The sequence below is a fragment of the Fistularia commersonii genome, chromosome 21 (assembly GCF_037954325.1).
Source record: "Fistularia commersonii isolate RoL2024-O1a breed Wild chromosome 21, RoL_Fcom_v1.0, whole genome shotgun sequence".
NCBI classification, from domain to species: domain Eukaryota; kingdom Metazoa; phylum Chordata; class Actinopteri; order Syngnathiformes; family Fistulariidae; genus Fistularia; species Fistularia commersonii.
The window spans coordinates 14214170-14237531 of NC_141304.1; the positions used below are offsets into that span (position 1 = coordinate 14214170).

Sequence of the window (23362 nt, forward strand, 5' to 3'; positions counted from 1 at the left end):
AGAACCTCGGGGAGCGTGGTTTCCGTCCGGGACGCCCTCGGACGCAGTTGTTTTGTTTTTCCCTAACAGAGACATTGCATATGTGTTAGCGTTCGCCTTAGCAAATGATTGCGAGATGGACGGGCGCAACGTGACCATCACACATTCACACATATTACGACCGTTATCAAGGATTTTTTTCTTTATAGCGTCGACATTTAAAACAAAATATGGAATGAAACGCTCTTTAATATGGCGCTGATGGGCGTGGCCACGTTTGTGTCCGCTGTGAAGTCAATAGCATCCCAGCAAGAGATGGAGGGTTGCTACGGCAACCTTTTAACAACAATCACCTGCGAGAGTGAGAGAAAACTAGCATTTGGCTCTCAATTATCTGAAACTTTTAAAGTTGTTTTTTTTTTTTTTAATTTTTGTCTGACAAAAACACACCACTAAAAAAAATTCTAATTTAAAACAGTGACCCAGATACACTTTAGCAATGCCTGCTCCGAACTCTAGCGCGGCCGCACCTGCGAGAAAGGTAATGTAGATTAGCTAGCATAGCTACATGGTGACCTAGCTTGGTTGCTATTATCGTAAACTTTAATTTAAAAAAAATACTTTAAAAACAATTCGTCCTGCTGACACTCGACACAGTCACTTTAGAAATGTTCGGGGTTTGTTTTCACACAGAGCGTGAGCGTCCAGAAGGCAACAGGTGGAAAATCGCAGAAGTCCTCCAACAAGAAAAAGGTAACAAGCTAGGATTGGAGTTCTTTGACAAGTGAAATGCAAATGAGGATCAGAATAATAACACCTGACGGCAGATGATAAATCATAAGAAACGTGTGGTTACAAAGTGATGACCTACATCTTCTGTTGACATAATAGGACGAGGAGGAGGCTGTGGATAATGCTGAAGGATGGGACGAGTGGCCTGATGGGAAGACACTTGTTAAGCCTGCTGATCAATTGGAGCTGACCGAAGCTGTAAGCACAGAGTCATTGGAGTCACGTGGAGATTAAAACAAATTGTTTACAATATAAACTTGTGTCAAAATTTTCTTGGCCTGGCAACTGGACGTGAATTTGCTCTTCACTTGAAGACGTTTCACCCCTCAGAACTGCCAAAGCCTCTTGGATGAGGGGTGAAATGTGAAGTGAAGCGAAGAAATTCAAGTCCGGTTGTCAGGACGAGAAGATTTTGACTAGAATTCACCATCACCGAGATGACTGAGAACCCCCGCAGACAAATATCGACTTGTTCAATTTCTGTCCCTGCTATGGTATTCACACTCATGTCAGGTGTGTATGGTTCAAGGTATTTTCTGATCCAGTGTGCTCTTTGCTTCACATGTGGCAATATGTTCAGGAGCTGAAAGAGGAAATCACAAGGATCCTGACTGCAACTAATCCACACGCCCCCCAAAATATTGTCCGCTATAACTTCAAGGTAACCAACTTACATTTGTGGTTAAAATGTCCAATAACTACCACAGCAAAGTCCCCTATGTAATGGATTCATCTTTATCAGAAACACAGGTGGTTATTTACAAACCCAACAACCTGACATGTTCAAAGCTAGAATGTAGTCTTGGAGAAAAATATACGTACTTTTGGAAAGATTTTTTCTTAAGTGATGTGCATCTTCCCCTCTGAATCATGGCCTTTTCTTGCTGCCATTCACAGGAACTCTCCTACATGCCAACCAGCGGCGTGGATCAGATGGCTGTTCATTTTGTCTTGGAGGGCAGTCTTGCGCATGTAGATTCTGAAGATGCTCGTCGAATGATGGCTCGAGATATTATTCCGGAAGGTGTGACATTTAAAATTCAAACAATTTCTTTATTTGCATGGGAAAATCTGAACGTATAATCTGTCGTGGTTTTCCAATTGTGCAGTACACACTTTATGCCACTAGATGTCACTTTCAACATATGATAAGAAATTTCCTGCATGAAGAAAATAAACGTGACGTATTTCTGAACCTTGACCTTTTGCTCTTTTACAGAGCCTGTGGTGGCTGATGCTGAAGGTGAACCTGAAACTGAAGAGGAGAAATCAGAAACCCAGGTAACATTGAGTCAAACTAACCTCAGAGCACTAGTTTTTGTCAGGATGTGCTAAGTTTAGAACTTTTAAGCGATGAATACAGCAGGTCCGTTGAGTGTCTTCTCCTCTTGAGGCCTGTTCACGAAGAATATGAGTGGAGCTAGAAACCGTCGGCTATTTACAGGCTGCTCCCGACGACGATGGAAGGGATGCAGAGGATGGCGAGGATGCAGATGAGGGAGGAGAAGGGGAGGACGCGGGGGAAGAGGACAGATCGGACAGCGTCGCCTCCAAAACAGACAAGAAGGAATCAAAACTTACCAACCAGTTCAACTTTAGCGAAAGGGCCTCCCAAACACTCAATAACCCAATGAGGGTAAGAAGAAACAGGTGGAACAGATATCCTCTCTCAAAAGCTGTAGTGTATACCAAATAAAGGTATACCCTAGTTTTGCTACAACAAAAAAAAAGAAATTGCATTGTCATTTTTATTTCCCTGCAGGATAGAAGCTGTCAGACAGAGCCTCCACCACGCAGCAACTTTTCTGCCACCGCAAATCAGGTAGTGAATTCCCCCACTTGTCAAAAATGAGGTCAGATATATTTTCCGCGCTCTTCGGCGTCAGTGGATCTTTCTGCTCAAATGAGACGACTGGTTGCCTTTGCAGTGGGAGATACACGATACCTATGTGGAAGAGCTGCAAAAACAAGAAAGAAATAAAGAAAAGCAGCGAGGCAGGAAAGAGGTTGACAAAAGCAAAAAGACTTTGGCAACAGAGAGTCAGGTAACGTACTCGCTCACCTGTGTTTACAGATCTTTTGTCACGAGGTTTTTTCCACCAATATGTAAAAGAAATTGACACCCTGATACTACTATTACGCTCAATGTCATTACAGCCCATATTATTGCGTGATCTGAAAAAGGCATGGGAATCTATCTTGTTCTATAACCCAGGGAGACTCTTGACGGCATATATAAATGGCAAATTGGTGGAAATGAATGTAGTGTAATGTAAAGCAGTGTTTGCGTTTTTTTCTGTATTCACTGTATTCACAACATGCCATTTGAAGAATTTTCTATTACCTCTTTAGGTTGATGACATCTCCAAGATGGCCAAAGCAGCCAAGATATTTGAAAGAATGGTCAATCAGAATACCTTCGATGACATAGCGCACGGTACGAGCTCGCAAACATTTCAAATCATATTATGAATATCTTTAACAAGCAACACCACCAGTCCCGGAGGCCATTAAACTGAGCCTCCCCGTCTTCTGCCTGCTCTCCCTTCCCGTCCTCTCAGATTTCAAATACTTCGAGGATACATCTGATGAGTTCAGGGAGCAGGAGGGTACCCTTCTTCCTTTGTGGAAGTTCCAGTTCGACAAAGCCAAAAGGCTGTCTGTCACTGCCCTCTGCTGGTAGGTGTCTTCATCAAAACGGCCAACATCTCCTGCAACTGATGGGTCCGAAGAGCACAATTTAAGACTCTATCAGAATCATTTATTAAAGGCCACACAACAGCGTTGGTGGAATTTGTTTTCGGTACAGCACATAATGCTCACATCTCTCCTGTGTCAGTTCCATCGTCAACAACACATACAGAAAATCATGATTAGCAGACACGATACATCTAGACATTGATTGATTCAGAGTCTGTATAGCTATTGGGAAAAAGCTGTTTTTAAATCTGACAGATTTGGTTGTGTAAAGTCGACATTATTCAGGCGCTGTTGTGATTGTAATGCTGTTGAATGAAAGGAATCTGACTAGTTTTTTGACCTGTCTGAAACAGGAGCAAGAAATACCAGGATCTTTTTGCTGTGGGAATGGGATCATGTAAGTGCTTAGGAATATCAAGGTTGTTTAAGTCACTCGAAACCTTCACGTATCCCGTCAAATGCTCACTCCGCATATTTGACCCGATCTCTTTGGTGCGCTCCTCTGTCCAGATGACTTCATCAAACAAGGCCACGGCATGCTCCTCTTCTTCTCACTGAAGAACTCTGCCTACCCAGAGTACATCTTCAACACCAGCTGTGGCGTCCTTTGCCTGGACGTCCACGAGCTGCACTGCTACTTGGTGGTCGTTGGCCTGTACGACGGATGCGTGGCGGTCTTCAACCTGAAGGAGGAGGGTCAGGAACCTTTGTATAAAAGCACTGCCAGGACTGGCAAGCACACAGACCCCGTGTGGCAGGTGAGGAGGGCGAGATCAGCTCACTTTGATGAAAAATGTCTTCGATTCGAAGGCTTTGAGAGAACAATTTCTGTGTGACGCAACATTCCACGTGCAGGTTGATAACAGATGCAACATGAATTAAAGGGATATTTTACAGATCGGTTTTCAGAGCACAATGAGCCATGTTTCTAAATCCATTGGATTCTTTATTCATTTTAATGCAGGTACGCTGGCAGAAAGATGACATGGATGGAAATCACAATTTCTTTTCGGTTTCATCTGAGGGCCGTGTTGTCTCTTGGACACTTATCAAGGTGCGCTAAATACTTTTAGTATTCATATTGTTGTTTTGAATATCTACACTGACAGATTTTCAGAATACAGTGCATTATGTACATATGCCTGTTGCATGTAAATAATTGCACAAAGGCCTGGGACTGATTTGCTTTCCCTGTGCCTGTATTTTTGCAGAATGAACTGGTCTTTTCAGACATTATCAGGTTAAAAGGAGCTGTTGCTGTGAGTTCCGAGGGAACCCACAAGCCACGTAATGGTGAGAATTCTCTTATTTCACATGCACTGTCTGTAAGAGGTGCTGTGGATGCACATATTTAATTTTTTAGTTTTTTTTTCGCAACACGTGCTCAATTCTAATGCTCATTATCTCTTCCGCAGCTTGCTTTACATCTTTTGACTTTCACAGGCAGATTGAAAATCTATTCCTTGTCGGCACAGAGGAGGGCAAAGTGCACAAGGTACGTAGATCCTAGGTGTGTCTGAGTGATATAAAGCACCACCAACTTTTCATTCACGTTTGACCACCACTGAGGTAGTAAGATCTCTATACCACAGTGCGAATTATGGTATAGTACCATTAGGAGTATACGTTTTTAGGAAAAAAGTACTGAAAGAATTATATGGACAAATCTGTTATAGTACACTATAATAAAATTACCTCTAATTTCACGCAACAATATGTGTGTATTGTTTTCCATACAATACGCGTGTGTGTGTGCACGCGCGCACGCTTGAATGTGCACTTACATCCATGTGGCAAAACTGCAGCCACTGATGCTCAATATGAAGCATCTAATCAGTTTTAAGCCCGCGCTCTCCCTGCATTAAACAGCTGATTTGTTTGTTTTGGTTGTCCGCCCAGTTGCTCAGCTTCTTAGTTTCTTCATATTTAAGTTCTCTGTGGATAAAAACCAATCAGAAAGTCCTTCATTTGCTGCGGTTTTTATTGTGCATATTTTTTAGCCCATCTGAAAGCGACTGAGGAAAATTTCTTGCTTGAAAACTGAAGAAAGTCCCTGTCTGCAATTATATAGACCTTTTCTAGCAACACTATGATGGTTCAGCTAACGTGCTGTCGGCTGCTATTGAAACATACAAAATGTATACATTTGGACTAATGCCACTGCACGCGTAAATGAACTAGGGATATTACAAGCTCTGATGTTGTTGTTATTTGATCTCCATTCCCTCTGGGGACATTTGAACACGCAGCCTGGTCCCTAAAGCCAAGTCATCTGACGATATGTTTTACCGTTTAATATTAAGTGACTGTTGGTTCAGCCTCATAAGTTTTAAGTTTCTGTTATACTGACCTTTATAAAGATAATCTAATCGAAAATCAAGGGGAAATGGAGCTCATGACTATCTTTACAATCATAATTAGGTTAAACACATTTAAATACGAGTTTTTGGGTGTATACTCCTCAGATAGAACGTACTTTTCCTTTCAAAGTTGTGGCAGCGTTCCTGCAAAATGACACCTGTCTTTTATATACGTTTATACACACTCACACACATGCGTAAAAGCACGGACGCGCACAAACACACACATATGCACGCGCCCACCCACATTGTGGATGATATAACATAGTTAATCTGTCTCCCCAAGGTTTAGTGCCACGGAAACCCCCCGGGGGGGCGGGGGGGCGGACGGATTTAGAACCCCTCTTGTATCTGCAGGTCAGAAATTATTGGTCAAAACCCAGAAATTCAAAAAGCCGCCCCAATCAGCCGTGAAGCAGGCTTAGTTCTGGATTATTAGCCTCGCTGTCCTGACTCTGCCCAGCAGAGTGGGCAAATTGAAGGGTTATTCAACACTGAACCCAAGGCAATTGCCGTTTGTCAGTTGTCTCTCTTCTTTGTATTCCCAAGAATCTGATTGGTCTGAGCTCAATTCAGTTACTAATGTGAATTAAAAAAAACAAAACAAAGGATTTCAATTCCTCATCAGATTACCTGTAATGACAACAGATCATCGGTTTTGCCTCCTACTTTTTTCTGTTTGTCTGATGATAAGTACAAGGGAAAACACGCCAAACTCTTACAATCTAAGGGTTTCAAAGTGCATGTGTGTGTGTGTGTGTGTGTGTGTGTGTGTGTGTGTGTGTCTGTGAGATTGTCTGAATGTATACTGCTCAAAAAAATAAAGGGAACACTTCAACAACACCAAGTGGATCACACATGTGTGAAATCAAAGTGTTTACTTAGGAAGCAACTCTGATTGATTTGGACTTGTTTTAAGGACATTACATCAACATTGGATCAGCCTGTCGTGTGTTTTTACGCTTTGATTTTGAGTGACTCCAAATCCAGACCTCCTCGGGTTCATACATTTGATTTCCATTGATCATTTTGGTGTGATTTCGTTGTCAGCACATTCAACTGTGTAAACCAAGAATTCAATAAGAATATTTCATCCATTCAGGTTAAGGTTATGTTATTTTAGTGTTCCCTTTATTGTTTTGAGCAGTGTATATGCACATACATGCGTGCGTGTTTGCACATTTGTATTGTTAAAAAAAAAAGTCAGTTTCTCTTCTTCAGGTTCATCTATGTTTTTTTTCCCAGACATGCTATACTTTTCTCAGTTTCCACTGCAAAATACTCATCAGAAATGTTGAACTGCACCGGCACACGGCATCTTTAGTGTACTTGAAACAACTTGAAGTTCCGATCTATCGCTTGACCTTTCAGCAATCTTTTCGGATTATTAATTAGGACATTCAAGAAGCTCCAGTGACCGCTCTTCATTTGCCCAAATTGTCTTTTCTTTATTTCCCTAGTGCTCGAAGACCAGCTCCAGTCAGACCATGAAGACTTACGATGCCCACAGCATGTCTGTGGATGCAGTGAAGTGGAACAGCTACCACCCGAAGGTTTTCATCTCCTGCAGTTCAGACTGGACCATCAAGATCTGGGACCACAACGTCAAGTAAGTAACGCCGTGCACAATGCATAATGTATACTGGATTGAAATTGTCATCAATCGCATGAATATGAATAGCATATTAGTACTAACACTGATTTATACATGTGTATTCTCACACACACATATATATGTCATATGTAAATGTGTGTGTATGTGTGTGTGTTAAAACCAAAAACACTTCATACGTAACAGATGGAGGTTGCTGTGTATTTTAGTTTCAGTTAAAACACTTGTCCTCCATCACAGACACAAGGCCCCTTCACTGCTTCTGATTTAATCAAATGCTGACCACCGATAATGAGAAGCCAAGCACTTGTCGCTGCGCTTGTAATCCCAACCTATGAAAATGTGAAATGGAACATTGGTTTTAATTGAAAAGCAACGAACGTCCAACGAACCTCTCCTTTTAGTAGGGCTGTTTCACTCTGAAACGTGCATAAATCAGAATATATTTTCTGTCTCTCTGTGAATGTCTTCCTCTTGCCTCCCTCTTCCCTCACACACACACTTGCGTACACTGTCATAATCATTTAGATTATCCACGTGAAAGAAGGCTGCATTTGCACATTTTGTGAAAAAGGAAGCGCCTCATCATCATTCTTGTAATATTTACACAATAATGCAGTGTATTAGTCTTAATTATTACCTCCTCAGTCCCCATGGGCCTTGTATGATTTTCTCCACTTATTTGCTTCACCCACAGTACCTCCTACTTCCTGTCAAAGCAGGCAGTTGGACTGAAAAATGACAGTAATCATCTGCCCATTATAAAAACAGATTTTTTTTTTTATAAAGGAGCAGTGGCATCCAGTAGATACAAGACATTTTTTTTTAGGAGGGTTTATCTCTTTCAAACACCGTCCTGCAAACTTTCGGGCAGTCCGTTTAGCGGTGGCAAACCCAGGTCCGGAAACCTGTGTGATGCGTGGGCCTCGGTGTTCTGAGATGCGACTGACGAATATTTGCATCTCACACAGTTTGTGAACTTAAATGGACTACATACTGTATGTGTGGTGTTGTTCTGCTTAAAGCCACCACAGTCCAGATTTCACATTTACCGTCTAGTTGCGGTCATGTTGTATAAACAGTCACCCTAGCATGAAAGCACAGTTTGCCATATGAGGCACTTCTTTCACAAATTATCCAAAATAAAGGAAACAGCTCTGGTAACCGCTCGATTAGTATTCTGTTGTGTCTGTAATGAGTGCTAAGCTTGTAATGGAAACACAGGAAATATAATTAACTATCATTCTGTAGGAATCTCAATGACCCTGGAAAAAAGCTATTGTGTCAGACGTTACTGAAATAGTTCCCCGACAACAGCAAAAGGAATAAATGAACACAGTACGTGTCAAACCGAAACAGTGACAAGATTGCAAGTTAAGGGTTATGAGCCCCGCTTCATTTGCAGAATGTGCCCCGAACGCTGTTTTAGTGTTTATTGCACCGTTGCCTGGTGCCCTAGTTAATCAAACCCAAATTGCCCACGAACCGCGAGTGCAAATTGCTTTCATAAATGTGACTTTTTAGCTTTTCTGTGTCACCTGAGTTACAGCCTCTCAAAACAACGGGTTCACTCATTATTCGTGCACACAGAAGACACACAAACACGCACGTAATATTTGCAGTAGACGTTTGCGTGACATGTTACGGCTCTCAGAAATATTTCATGTCTTCATTTTGCCACCAGTGGAATTTGTCAATGTGGTGAAACAGTGAGCAGACGTTTTCTGTTTGATCTGCACACATTTTCTCTGCGGTACCCAGATGAGGCATCGCTTTCTGAGAACATTGTTACCGGCTTTCATCGACGGTAATCTAAAGACTAATCCAAATCTCAGCTGCTGGAAATTTGTTGAAGAAAAATCACATTACCATTAAAAATGCATCGTACCGTATCTAGAATGCAAACAGAAGTCAAATGGAATGGTAAAGCAGATTGTGCAGGTCTCGCAGTGACCCAAATGAAAACATTCCCTGTTTGGCCTGGAAGACACGTAGCACCGGTATAATGACATTATCGCTATCTCACTTTCCCAGCACTCCCATGTTCATCTTTGACCTTGAAGCCGCGGTGGGCGACGTGGCCTGGGCTCCGTATTCCTCCACTGTATTCGCCGCTGTCACCTCAGATGGAATGGTACGTGTCATTTTCACCCAGTTTACTTGTTAAAGACATGATTTTCTTATGGCCCTCAGAAGAATCTGGTCCACACCGACGTGCCTCCTAAGTATTTATTAACATGTGCAGTGACGTATGACCAGCTTTGTAACCGTGTTTGGTATTTTTAATATCCACATATCTGCATCTTTGGTGCTTCATTTCAAGCTCCACAACATCATTTTCATTTTTCTCATATTTTCTAGCTGGTAGATCCAGTTTAGATTTTTTTTTTTTTATATTGATATTGTAATGCAAATTTTTACTATACCCATTTCCACAGAGACTAACGTCTTGTCCCTGAAATTTCTCTATGAACTTTTCAAGAAATTTATCAAATGAGGAGGAAGTTGTGCACAGTCCCGACTAATTACTTGTAAAAAAAAAAATGAGTGTACATTTGTGGGCTTAAACAAGAAAATGAACATGAAATTGTTAAAATTAAGGCCACAGTTTGACAAAGGTAATTATTAAATGATCTTATTGAGGGTCACGTCAGCAATGTGAGTGTCAATGAATTCAATTAAATGAAAATGAGCTTTTTCATCATGCCCTAACAAAAATACAGCTAGTCCCTATATTCTCGTCATACAAGCATATTTTCCATATCATGGCTCTGAGAATTGGACATCTGAAAATTATTACACAACATTAGCATCATGTTTTATTATTTCCGTACTGCTCAGCACTATTCTTAATGATTTGTACAGTGAATTCTCCAACACTTTTCACGGTTCATCGTGGCAAAGACAGAATAGGAGCGCCGTCTGATTCGGAGCTCTGAAAAAAATAACTGCAAAAGAAATGTACACAGAAGACAATTATCCAGGCACCATTTAACAGAGCTTATTTCCATGCAAATTCATTGTCTGTGTCAATACCTTTACATAATGAACATTTTGGCTGATGTAAATACAATTTAGTGTTTTATGCTGTCTGCTCATTGCGGACATGTTCAGAGAAGGGATAGTGAAGATCTGGGTAGAAGGATGCTGGGCTTGGACGTCTTGAGGATGAAGGGAAAGTTTTGGGTTAGATGGAGGCAGATGATTTGCTACGGTGACCCCTGAGGGGAACGGCTGAAAAGGAAAGGGTGACTTCTAATGTGAACCACTCTTACGCGTCGTCTCTCGACCCCATCCCTCTTTTGACGTCCGAACGTAAAATGCAGCCGACAAGCAGACGAGTAAATCTCTGCGCAAACATCTGGCGACATCCCCGAGGTCCTGACACTCTGGTCGTCGCCCCCAAATGTTACTCACAGCCGACCGGTTCCAGGATCGGTCTGATAACGTTTTAATTTGTCCAAAAGCTATTTTCATTTCCATTGCATCTGCTATGTTCCAATTGTAACACGGGCGATATTTATAGCGCCTGACAGAAAACATGAAGGGACAAACGGCTACACCATCTACCACCTGCTGCCTACTTCATTATCACCCTCATAAGATGACTAATCACTCACATTGGTCGTCATTGGCGAAACCTTTCAATGCAGATGAGCAAAACAGACAATTGAGCTTGTTCAAACACTGGCTTTTGTCACACCTTCCCGCTCTGCCTACATTATTATTGATTCCAGACAAGAGTCATTTCAGTGCCTGCCATGCTGTTTATCTCTACATATTTTCTTAGTATGGCTGCAAGCTGTCCCCATCTGTTGTCTTCACACCAGACTGCACCACGCTAGGAAAGTCCACAGCATTGTGTCTGACACATATCCAGTGTGACAGAGGAGGAAATGAGAGCTTAGATATTGGAGTCACCTTATAGTATGTTTCTCATCCATTAGCGGGTGTCAGTCACCACAGACAAAACCCCATAGTTTACCCCCCACACTCGCACACAAATGATCAAACTTGCAGGCCTCCCTTTTTTTTTTTTTTCTCCTAACAAAACCACGCTGTGCTGCAGGAGTGCACCGAAATCATTTTATGCTTCCCTCAATCCTCTATTCATCGGTGTCCACGTTTATACAGAACCAGGCACCGAGCTCTATGAAACATTTGGTTCTAATTCAGTCTGCATTCAATCACGTTGCGGTCTGCCCTTGGTGCTGCACCGCTGTCTCCTCCAAACTCAAACCCAGCAGCAACCTCCTTTATTAGAATCCTGTTGTTTGTGACTTTAGAATCTCTCTCTCTCTTTCCTTACCGAATCTCTGCCTCTGCCAGCGTGAGTCGTGACCCCGGGTAACGCGTGTGATGTGATTGCCCGGAATTTTTCCTTTTCAGCATAGCTTCCCGAGAAGAGACCCGTATCGCCAAAGGAAAAACCTAATGTTACAATGGGTTTTTAGAAGCTACATCAGAGTGCTCAAGATAGTTAATAAGCTGTGCGCAAATTTGATATGTTACAGATACAATTTAGCCTAGAATAAAACCGGTCCACCTTGCCAGAGAGTTTGTGGAGTCTCATTTGTACAAAAAAAAAAAAGACTCTGAATTGGACAACCAAAGTAGGAAAAAGTCATTAAGGGCTTATTATGATGCAGTACATTTCATAATCTCGTTCTATTTTATTTTAAAGCAGCTGGCTGGATGATAATATTAGACTGGAGTGGATCAAGGTCAGTGGGTCTGGTCTATTTTTCCTTCCTCGGCCCTTCTAATAAATACAGAAGCCCTATAAAGTGTTCAGAAAAAGAAAGGTTTTAGACTCCGATGAAATAACATTAGCCACTAATTAAATATCGTTGTTATCCGATTAACTTTGAATGCCGCGTTTTGATTTGTGACCCAGAGAGTACGCAGTGTTACCCGGAAGCACAATGCGCATTTTTTCTGTCTCCTTGACTTATCGAGAAAATTTAAAGATAAAAAAAAAAAAAATATGTTTCCACAATTTCCACATTCTGCAGTGCAGCATAGTCTTTTCACAGGTTTGTAGGTATCACCTGCATTACATTTATCATCCTCGAGACAAGTGGCTATCTGTTGAGCCACTAGGCGGGGCACATGTCAACTACGCTCGAGGTTTCTTATTCTGCGCGGCACCCAATAAATCAAAATATCACACGCAAGCAGACGGGCCTCCGAAATCTGAGCTGGAATCCAGTAATGGGTAGACACGCCTTTGTGACGGTTAAGGTGAAGGAATCCAAATGACTGTAATTGATGGGTCCCTGCGAGGATGGTAACACAGATGTATTTGAATGTGCATGTGTGTATGTGTGATATGGATAATGACTGTCTGGCTGACTGAAGTGAGAGAATGGCACTGAGTTGTGGAGTGCAAACATATCTTTCTGTTCTCCCTGCTGCTTTCTCTGGGTCTGATCTGACAGGTTGAGGAACTAAAGTGTCAAGATGAAATGATGATTGAGCCAGGCTTTTCCCCCAGTGATTACTCTCCAGTTTCATATTTGCTCGCTGTGCAACTCATTTTTGCTTTCTGCACATGGACTCCCTCACATTTCAGTGACTTTGCCTTCATTAGTGCATTGTTGCTAACAGAACGTTCGGTATATGTGTGCGTTCCAAAAAAGCGTAGACGCCCGCAAACGTAGCTCGCAACACCTTACATTTCTGATCTCCGCGATCTGCACCGCTTGCCTGCCGCTGGAGCGCTCCTCGAGCACGAAGAGGCGAAAACGGCAGCCGTGCTCGTAAGCCTCCACCTGCCCGTGCAGAACCGCTCCGACACGTAGACATCTGCAGCGGCTCCTCACAGCCGCACGTGGCATCTGGGTATCATTTGATCCTCTGCATAAATACATGGAGATCGCGGGGGGTCGCTTGCATGTCATGTCGGCCCGCCAGCGAGTGGAGGGCCACCCACTGTACCACCAAATAGCCCCAGTCATTTCACTGCTGTCCTGCTGTCGGCGGCCTGCCTCACTGGGTGCGTGAAGCTCAGGAATCCATCTGAACAGCTGCTCTGAAAAACTGAGTGACAAACAAAAGAAAGAAAGCAAAGACCGTAGTGTGACGATGATCATGCTGGGACGTCGAGGCTATATTATCCTTACAAATAGACTAACTTTGAAAGATAAATTCTGTTTTTATAAACAACCAAAATCTCAACATTTTTCTGGCGTGGGTTTTGTCCCTTCATCAGCTTCCTTATACACTTTATTATTATTTATTATTGTAGATAAATAGATCTCATTGAAAAATGATCATACTCAATAGGTAATAGATATTAAGCTCTGTAACATTTATTCTCTTACAGGACTGTCTCAGAAAATTTGAATATTGTGATAAGGTTCTTTATCTTCTGTAATGTAATTAAAAAGCCAAAAATTACTTTTTCATGATATCCTAATATTTTGAGATAGGATTTTTGAGTTTTCTTAAGATGTAAGCCACAATTAGAAATATTAAATCATAAAAGGCTTGCAATATTTCAGTTGATTTGTAATAAACCCAGAATGTATGACATTTTTGTTTTTGTAGTTGCATTACAGAAGGTAAAGAACTTTATCACAATATTCTTATTTTCTGAGACAGTCCTGTATATGGCTTTATATCAGCTGGTGCCCACATACACAGGTGGTCACTTTGGATGTCGGACCACGTTTTATTTCTCGGGGCGCGTTTGATGCATGCAAAAAGTAGATGCCATCTCTACGCACACTTCATTGTGAATGTTATGGAAAATGGGATTTTATTCAGATAAGATAAGAAAAAATGATTATTCACTATATGAAAAACTGATGCCATAAGTATTGTGCCAGGTCTACTTCAAACTACAATATCACTGAATCACAATACGTGTAAGGCTTCATCACGAAGTCTCCCGATTTCCAAATGTGGTTCATATGCACTGCACTCATGGAGCATGACTAATGCGGGGTTTCGGATAAACCCCCAAATCAATACTGCTAATCTCCGTTGTGATTTAGGTGACAGAAAATCCTGCTCTAGCTTGAAAGTGACGGCTCGGTGTCAAGCTGGAGCGCAGACGCGCCACGTGAAGCCCACTGGCCGGGGCAGAGCCACCCCTCCGATTGAAATAATGGCCTGCACTTTGTAGCCGCCGCATTTGTTACAGATACATTCTCTCTCTCACTACTTGTCCGATGAAACAACCTCTGATTGTGTTCCTTTTGAAAACGGTTGCGGATGAGTTTCTGCCGGAGATTCAAGCACACCCACAGTTTGATATGCACACATGTACTGAAGTGCACACTCGCTGAATTACTGGGAACGGCCCTCCTTGCACCAGATGGTCAGGCTGCATCCCTGCAGAGGCTTGTGTTCCACTGGTCTCCTGCTCACATCAAAAGGAACACAATCACGAGGCAGGAAAAGGCAGCCCAGCAAAGATTTAGCTCTAATCTTTTTTGAGGCTTATTTTGGATGGGCGAGGCTTTGCAGGACTTTTTATTTTCAACCTTGGCCAGAGTTGGTTTGGTATTATGATCATTAAATATTTGGTCGGGTTGAGGGACATGTTAAAAAAATACTGGAGGACAGAAAAAATGAAAACCATATTGAGCGTATTCTCTGGTCTGATCATTCTTTCCAGGTTCATGTTTTTGACCTCAGCATCAACAAATATGAGGCTATCTGCCAGCAGCCAGTGGTGACCAAAAAGACCAAGCTGACTCACATTGAGTTCAATTCCGTCTATCCTATTATCATCGTGGGCGATGACAGGGGCTTTATCACCAGCCTCAAACTCTCCCCTAACCTTCGCAGGAAACCAAAGGTAAGCTTTTTTTTTTACTGGCACACGTGCGTTTCGCTTGTCAACGTCAGAGCGCTGCATATTAAATCTATTTAAAATGGAAAAAAAATGAAAGTACTTGTCTATCTGGGGAAAAAATGTCTCATGACATCTAGCGCTCATGCAAAACTTGGAGTATTTTCTTCTGCAACTGATACCGCTCTTGATGTTCATTCTGTTTTTGTTTTGCCATCTTACACGCCGTTATGTTTCTCTGATGTTCACCATCAGTGAAAGCAGATGAGACCGCGCACTCTTTGTACTCATGACCTTGAGCTACTTTTACAAAATAACAATAGAAGAAAGGCTACCTTCTCCCCCACGCTTTTTCCAACTCATTATCAGAACCACCGATGGTTTCTCCCTCTTTCCCTGTGTCATTTGGTGCCATTAACAATTAGCCGCACAAGTTTTAGTGCTCTTTGTGATCAAAAACATTTGTTTGAAAATATTTCCAGAGGGGACAGTAGAAAGGAAAGACATGGCTCACATGCAAAACCATTAGAAAGCTAGATGTTTCCACAGCGTCCGTGATAATGGAGTGATCGTATTCCCCTCTCCGGTCGTTTGTCCTCCGAAGTCACCTGCCACTCTTTCGCGTAAAACCGAGACACAATGTCAAAAAAGCAGAGCCATGTTCACCCACGTATATACAGAAATGTATCGCTCATACCCCTGCTACGGTCAACTCAAGAAAACCTCATGACCCACTTTTGGAATGGCATATTTATATCATATTTGTGTCATAAGTAAGGACAGCCGCAGTATCCTCACAGACAAGAGTGAGCACCAACCAGGGCATGATCGTCCTTAAAAAGGTCAAAATGAATGTGGCCGCATCACACGCACCATAAGATTACCGATTGCTGGTTCAAGAACGACAAAAAAATATGTATTTTATACACTGAGAGCTTTGTGTTGCACAAAGTGTTTGTGTCTCATTTCACTTGACGACCTCAACTCCTGCTTCCTCAATCATCAGGGACGGCTCTGGTTCAAACGGTAGAGCGGACGTCCTCCCGATCTGAAGTTGTAGTTAATTTCTAGTAATGTTCCGACCATTAAATGTGCACACTGAAAAAAATAGCCCCAAATGAGAAGATATCCATGACCCACACAGCTGCACCAATGAAAGCGATCGCCTACAGTTGGTTAGAGACAAGAGATGCAGAACAAAATCGATACCGATTATTTGCTTTGAGTGTCAAAAGTGAGGTAAATAAAGTCCCCCCTTTTCAGGCTGTACGCCCCAACTCTCCACAGCAAAACAATCGTCAATGAAAGTTGCCTTGTAATTAATTTTGATGACAGACAGTACTGAAACATAACTTCCTTGGCAGGAGTAAAAAGCTGCGGAGTAATCACAGTGGTTTTCTAAACACAGGAGGGAACCAACTGGCACGCCGAGTCGCAATTTAATCAGAGCCCATCTAGACTGAGCTCCGCAGCCTCTCCAATTTTCCTGTGCTAATTCCATGTAAACAACAAGAAACCATACGAACCAAAATAAGATTATTAATTTCTACTACGTGTTTTGTGTCCGTATGACATTCAATACACTCATCCAGTGCACATGTATTAAAACGTCTACAGCAAATATTTTCACATACTAGTATATATATTTACAAAAATCCAGCCGCATGGGGTAACAAGCTTGTGTACGTCCAATGCGAGGCCCAGATACCCAAACCCAGATAAGTTATGTCAAGAAGGGCATCCGACATAAAACATTTGCCAAATCAAGATGCAGAACACGAAAATGCTTTCCATCCAAGATCAGTCAGGGCCTGCTTTCACTCCGACCGCCACTGGCAACGTTAGTCAAGAGGGCGCCAGCAGACACTTAGCCACTTTGGTTGAAAACGCAGAAGATTTAGAGGGGGAAGACGTGTCAGGAAACAATGAGAGGCGAGGACAAGCGGCAATAGGGTAGCGCTAAGAGTAGGCACTCGAAACGTCGGCGCAATGACGGGAAACAGTAGGGAGCTAGCTGACATGACGAAGAGAAGGAAAATACGTATACTATACGTTCAAGTTACCGGATCCTGAAAGAGGAGTGTGGGACGAGTGTTCCAGAAGCAGGGAGAGGGTCAAGATAGGGATTGACTGTGCAATGACGAGCGTTGCTCATGCCCTGCAAGTTGCTAGCGAGTTGGACGACTAAGAAAATTTCTAGAAGGAGTCGGAAAGGTGAAAGAGCGTCCCTGTGGCTGATGGTTAGAACAGACCTCAGGAATCAGAGGAGATGAGGGGCGGGTATGATATTAAGGACAGGGTCGCAGAAGTGGCATACGAGGGTGGACCACATCCTGTGCAGAAGACCCAATCGGAAGGAGACCGGTGACTACAAGGTGATGACGGGGAAATACAACATAGATTGGTGGTACGTTAGATGACTTTGCGTGAAGAGGAAAGGAGCAAAGATAGGACAGAAGACCAAATGGTGGTAGTTTGAAGAAGGAAGTCAGCAAGGAGAACTCGTGATGTACTACCAGATAATTAGGCAACCGCAGCAAACATGATCACGGGGACAGGAAGGAAAGTGTTTGTCGTGTCATCTGGGCAGGGGAAAGAGTAGGAGATTTGGTGGCGGAATGAGGAGCTTCAACAGAGCATAAACAATAAAAGGTTAGCAAAGGTTAAAAGAGATGGAGAAAGTTGGCAGGAGTACCCAGAGATGCGCTGCAAATGGAAGAAAGAGGCGGCAAAGCCAAATCGAGAGGTCGGTGATGAGTTGTACGGGAAACTGGAGGATGGAAACCGATGGGCAAGGCAGGGAGATGCGAACAGGTGAGAGTGATCGAGGACCGAGATTGGAAAAGTGCTCGCAAATGAGGAGAGAGCGAAGGCGAGGTGGAGCAAGTGCTTGGAAAAACTGAAGAAAATGAGAGGGAGGGAAGAGGTTTGACAAGTAATCCAGGAAGTCTGCAGGATCAGTAAAGATGAAGTCAGAGCAGCTTTCAAGAAAATGAGGAATGTAAAGGCAGCTGGTCCTGATGACACACCGGAGGAGGTATGGAAGTGTCTCGGAGAGGTGGCGGTACACTTTTTGACTAGATTGTTTAACACTATCGTGGAGAGCGAGAGGATGCCTGGGGGATGGAGGAAGAATGTGCTCGTGCCAATTTTCAAGAAGAATTGCGATGTACGGAGCTGCGGCTATTGCCGGGGTATAAAGATGATGAGCCACGCGGCAAAGTTGTGGGAAAGAGTAGTGGAAGAAATGTTTGTGATACAATTTTTGTTATACTTTTTTAACCTTTACGTTATCTTGCTCCTTGCAAATATTCTTCTGGATTCAGAGTGATTTGGAATAAATAATGAAAAACTGTCTTCATTAAGATAAGCCAGAATGCAACGCTCTCAATATATGAATCAATTTTGCCACCCTTTGTCAAGGTCACAAGCCAATTGAAAGAATGAAGGGAGTAAAATGCAGCAGCCAGAATGAGTTTCCTGGATGGCTGAGCTGCGCTGCCTCCCCTTCATGCTATAATGATTTATTATTACTTGGAGCCTCAGACACCTCAGAATACTGCCACAAATCCGTTGCTCCACAATATTCGACCATCTTTTGAGATCCTATGAACAGAGAGGATAGAAAGGCATCGCTTGTTCGCATTCTTACAAAGCGGAGCTTCAACAAGTCCAAAGGTCAATAGTTTCCACTCGACATGGAAGCCTGACTGATGCCTCCACTCCATGCGCTGCGGTCCACGTGTTAAATGACCCGAATGGTTTTTCCAAGCTACTTCAATTCTCTTGTTTCAAACCGCTTTGAAATGATTATATTTTGTGCCCAACTTTACCTTTCTTCACAAAGAAAATACCCAATGTCAGTGTGTTTCCACATACGTCTGTGCTGTTATTATTAAAACGTATTAGCCTTCTGTTCCCCAAAAATGAAAGAATCGCATATCCATTGTACATCCTGGTAAACTTGTAAGGCTGTTTCTATCTTCTAAAATCCACTGTCTAAAATGAGAATTTTCAATCATAAAACAGGATCTTCCTTGACAGGAGTCGGTTTTATATATATATGTGTGTGTGTGTGTGTGTAGGTGTGTATATATATATATATGTGTGTGTATTTGTGTGTGTGTGTGTATATATATGTATATATATGTGTATATACAGTATATATATATGTGTGTGTGTGTGTGTGTATGTATATATAATGTACGTATATATGTGCGTGTACATATGTGTGTGTGCGTGTGTGTATGTAAGGCTGTAAGGCTATGTATACACATAAATGTATGTATATGTGTGATTTATATATGTATCTATATATAAGTCTGATATATATATTTATGTATGTACATGCTTTATCCACTTTTCCACGGTTCCAACCCTACAATGTGAACTGGGTTTGTGTTCAGGAATGGTTCAACTAAAACCTAAATGTTTTGTGTGTGTGTTTATGTGTGTGTGTGTGTGTGTGTGTGTCTGTGTGTATAGGGGAAGAAAGGTCAAGAGATGCCCAAAGGTCCAGAAGTGGAAGTAGCCAAGATGGAGAATCTACTGAGTCTGGTGAGGGAAGAATAGCACAAAGAAGTTAAAAGCAACCTCCAAGGTTTCTCTCACCCACACAGAAACATGGTGTTATACTTTATTATCATTTTTAGAAGTCCCTATTCTTTGCCACAGCCAACAATAACAGTCTCACACAAAAAGCGTCTCATTTGAATATCTTTATTTGACATGTTTCCCTCTGCTGTCCCTTTTGTTCATAATAATGTTGTACTGTTTCATTTCTTTTAATAAATGTTCAGGAATATATGTTCGGGTTACAAATCACTCATATTCAACCAATAATGGGTTTATTTATGTCGCGGTACTCAATACACTCGGATAGGCAACGGTTACTTGGACGACTTTTTCTACCAGGATTTATTGACCCTATTCCATATGTATCGTACAAGTTGATTAAGCAAAAAAGTGTGTGAAGGGTCGGCGGAAGGGGGGGGGTTACTGAAAGTGAACAAGAAAATATATTTGAGTAATAGATCGAGCCATTATGGCACATATCCAGGAGACTTATCTCGGCCAGCTTGCGCAGTCCCGGGCAGGCGTCCAGAGATAAACTAGAAACCTTTTAATATCCCATCCTTTGGAGAAGCTTTGCTTTGAATCACAGTAGTGTCAGTCTTTATTTAGGCGATTCCTCCACCCCTCGCTATGTCGCAATGATCTCGTCCTTTCATCAAATGCCACCCTGTGCTCAGCTGTGCTCAAAACACTTTCGCCGTGTCCGGGGTGCACAAAGAGGTTCTTTGCCTAAAAATGTCTCCCCGTCGAATCGCGCAGCTCCGGTTCCGTCCTTTTCCGATCGGGGAGGTTTGCCAGAACGTTATTTTTACAGGCGGCGTGCGACAAAGAGCCGCGGTCATGCTGCAGTGAAGACAATGCCGCTGCAACAGATGATTCTTTGCCGCAGCAACTGTTACATACTTAAAGCCAGGATGAAAGAGCACTTTGATTAATGATAATATCGCACCGTTTAAGTTTTATCTAGCCGTCTATTTCGAGTTGTGAGAACAGAGGTTTCTAAATGGAGGTGGGGGGTCAAGATGAAGAAAAGAACATGAAAAAAATCAATTTTCAATGATTCGAAATGGCCATTTTTAGCCACATTTTTCATAATAATGAGGAAATATTAAGTTACATCATTTGTTCTGTCATGTGAAATGATTTTGCTGATTTACTTTTCTTTTATTTCGGTACTTTGGCATTTTCCCAGCAAAACGACATATAAATATCTACAAAAAAATTGCCAAAAAATATATATAAATGGGTTAGTGGGGGTCAGGAGTGTGCGGAAGGATTCAGAAATGGTATAGATCAGTTTCTATTTTACACAATGATTTTTCTACCGTTTCCTTGAATCACCAACAAACTCCTCAGACGCTTTGACCTTCTTCAGCACAATTAATGGTGCGGTTAAATCAAGACAGATTATAATGAGTGGACTGTATGACCTCATTTTTAATAGCAGCGAGCAGGTAGGAAGAGGAGGGAATTGTTTTGATGGAGAAAATCCCATTATAGCAGCATTTGACTGAGCACCCCGCCCCTCGTTCGTGCCACCTCTAAGGCAAATCTTGATTTTCTTTGCGTTTTATTACTACATTGCAACTTTCCGACGCACATTTAGATCACAGTGTCACGTTGTTTGGTCTGAACCATAACCAGTGGTAAACTCCAAATGTCCTTTTGTCAGTGTGGTCCATTTTGTATCGTCACATCCCATCAGGGCTGGTTAGTATGTCGTAGATTTAACCTACTATTCTCTCTTATATCTCAGTCTGACATCACCTTATTGAAATATTCAGTGTCCTGATCACCAAACTTTATATGGCCCTTAACATCAGCCAGCAGTTTCAGAGTTCCATTCAAATGTGCCCTTGAATGAAAGACTGCCCGGTAACGGCTACCCGAATTACAATCTGAGGGCACTGACATTTTAATACACGGCATTTTTAATACATTTAATGTAAGATGCAAAGGCTCAGGGTGTGGTTTGCTCTGTTTGGTGGGATCCAAATAGTAACCGCACCCATAAAACCAAGTAATTTTGACAGGTAAACCTTCACCTGGATGTCAAGATATGACGCAGCAGACCTGGATAAAGCAGATGTTTTGTTTTGGGGGTTTTTTGGTCATGAGTTGTACTACTTTAGAAAACATTTCAAGTTTAATTGTTGATTGTGACGCGCCTTAAACCAAAGCAGAGCACGTAGGTGGCATACTGGAGTCTGAAATCTGCGGTCCTAAAAGTGCAGCCTGTGACAAGGTTATGTACCGTTATTTCCGGACGATAAGCCGTGACTTTTATCACGTAAACAACGATGCGGCTAATATATGGACTTTTTTTGGTTGGGTGACGCTAACGAGCTTCACGCCGCTAAAAACGTTTATCCTCGTCTCATCGGACCGATGAAATGACCGGGAAATTCTGAGTCCGTCCAACTCCGACACCAGGAGGAAGCCCGAGATAGCGATCGGCTAGCCGGTGCGGCTCATATTGAGGTGCGCTCAATAGTCCGGAAATGACTGTAGTTTGGAAGGAATCAAGACTTTCAAATCACACGACATGCAATCCACGCACGTCGTGTTGAATCTGGATTTGAAAAACCGGCTACCCGATTTTCGGCTTGTGTTCTGACCGTTTGATGCGGAAACCGGGGCCGTTTGCATACGATAATCCCCCTCTGCATATGAACGTCCCCGCGTCCGAGTCCAGACTGAGCGGGGCATCACATCGAGCCAAGAGCAGATGTCAGTACGAGGGCCTTATTGAAGGGACCACAAATCCCACCTAAGCCTCTCTAGTCCTTACGTAACGCCCCCAGCACAGCGTTCTGCCTCACAGATCGCTGGTATTTATGAGTGACAATGACACACACACTCCACACAGGCTCAAGTCCCTGTTCTGCGCAATAGAATGCTTTTCCCTTTTTTCAGGGCGAAGTATGAAATGAAAAAGATATATTTAGAAACATCCAGCAACAGCCTAGCCGAACTACTAAGCATTATACTCGCGTGTACGCGCAAGAGAGCGGCACGCCAGCAAATGCTTTTTTTTAATGTACGCATTCATGTCAGATTTCCTCCTCGATCTCGATCAGAAGCAAGAGATGAGATGTCGAACGGTGGCTGTTCTGTTTGAAACAGTTTGCACGCTCCGCCTTGATTCATTATCTCCATCCTTGCGAGGCGCAGCGTTTTATGACAGCGCACTCGATGACACCGCCTGCGGATATGCAGCTCCGAGCCAGAATGGAAATGATAACTTGTTTACTTGGAGAAAATCCCGGCGGCTCCTCGGTCTCCGACCGTTTGCCACGCCACGTCTTTTGCTACATGTGACACCTCCCGCTTGCAGTCAGGAAGTCAACAGGTACTTGTGCTCACTCAGCTGCTGAGGTCCTGCTTCCCTGGGTGCCAGCACCAGCAGTCTCTCTGGGCTGGACGGGACTCTGCAGGCGCGGTATAGGACAAGACACAGAAGGAGCAGGAGGATGGCAACAAATGTGTTGCAGGCTATGGCTACCATGGCAGCCGTGGACAGCCCTGAGGTGCTCTCTT

At 42.7% G+C, this 23362-nt stretch overlaps 1 protein-coding gene across 1 annotated transcript; it reads left to right on the forward strand.

Moving 5' to 3' along the window:
* The first annotated feature begins 144 nt into the window (after positions 1 to 144).
* On the forward strand, positions 145 to 20053 carry dnai1.2 (dynein, axonemal, intermediate chain 1, paralog 2). The gene is made up of 20 exons (XM_086167817.1): positions 145 to 520; positions 673 to 732; positions 871 to 969; positions 1352 to 1432; positions 1669 to 1795; positions 1991 to 2052; positions 2216 to 2407; positions 2534 to 2593; positions 2700 to 2816; positions 3124 to 3208; positions 3333 to 3450; positions 3825 to 3868; positions 3982 to 4229; positions 4436 to 4525; positions 4683 to 4764; positions 4887 to 4966; positions 7292 to 7440; positions 9478 to 9577; positions 15071 to 15253; positions 19733 to 20053. The coding sequence occupies exons 1-20, from the start codon at positions 479 to 481 to the stop codon at positions 19817 to 19819; spliced, it is 2106 nt and encodes a 701-aa protein (XP_086023943.1). The 5' UTR covers positions 145 to 478; the 3' UTR covers positions 19820 to 20053.
* The last annotated feature ends 3309 nt before the right edge of the window (positions 20054 to 23362 follow it).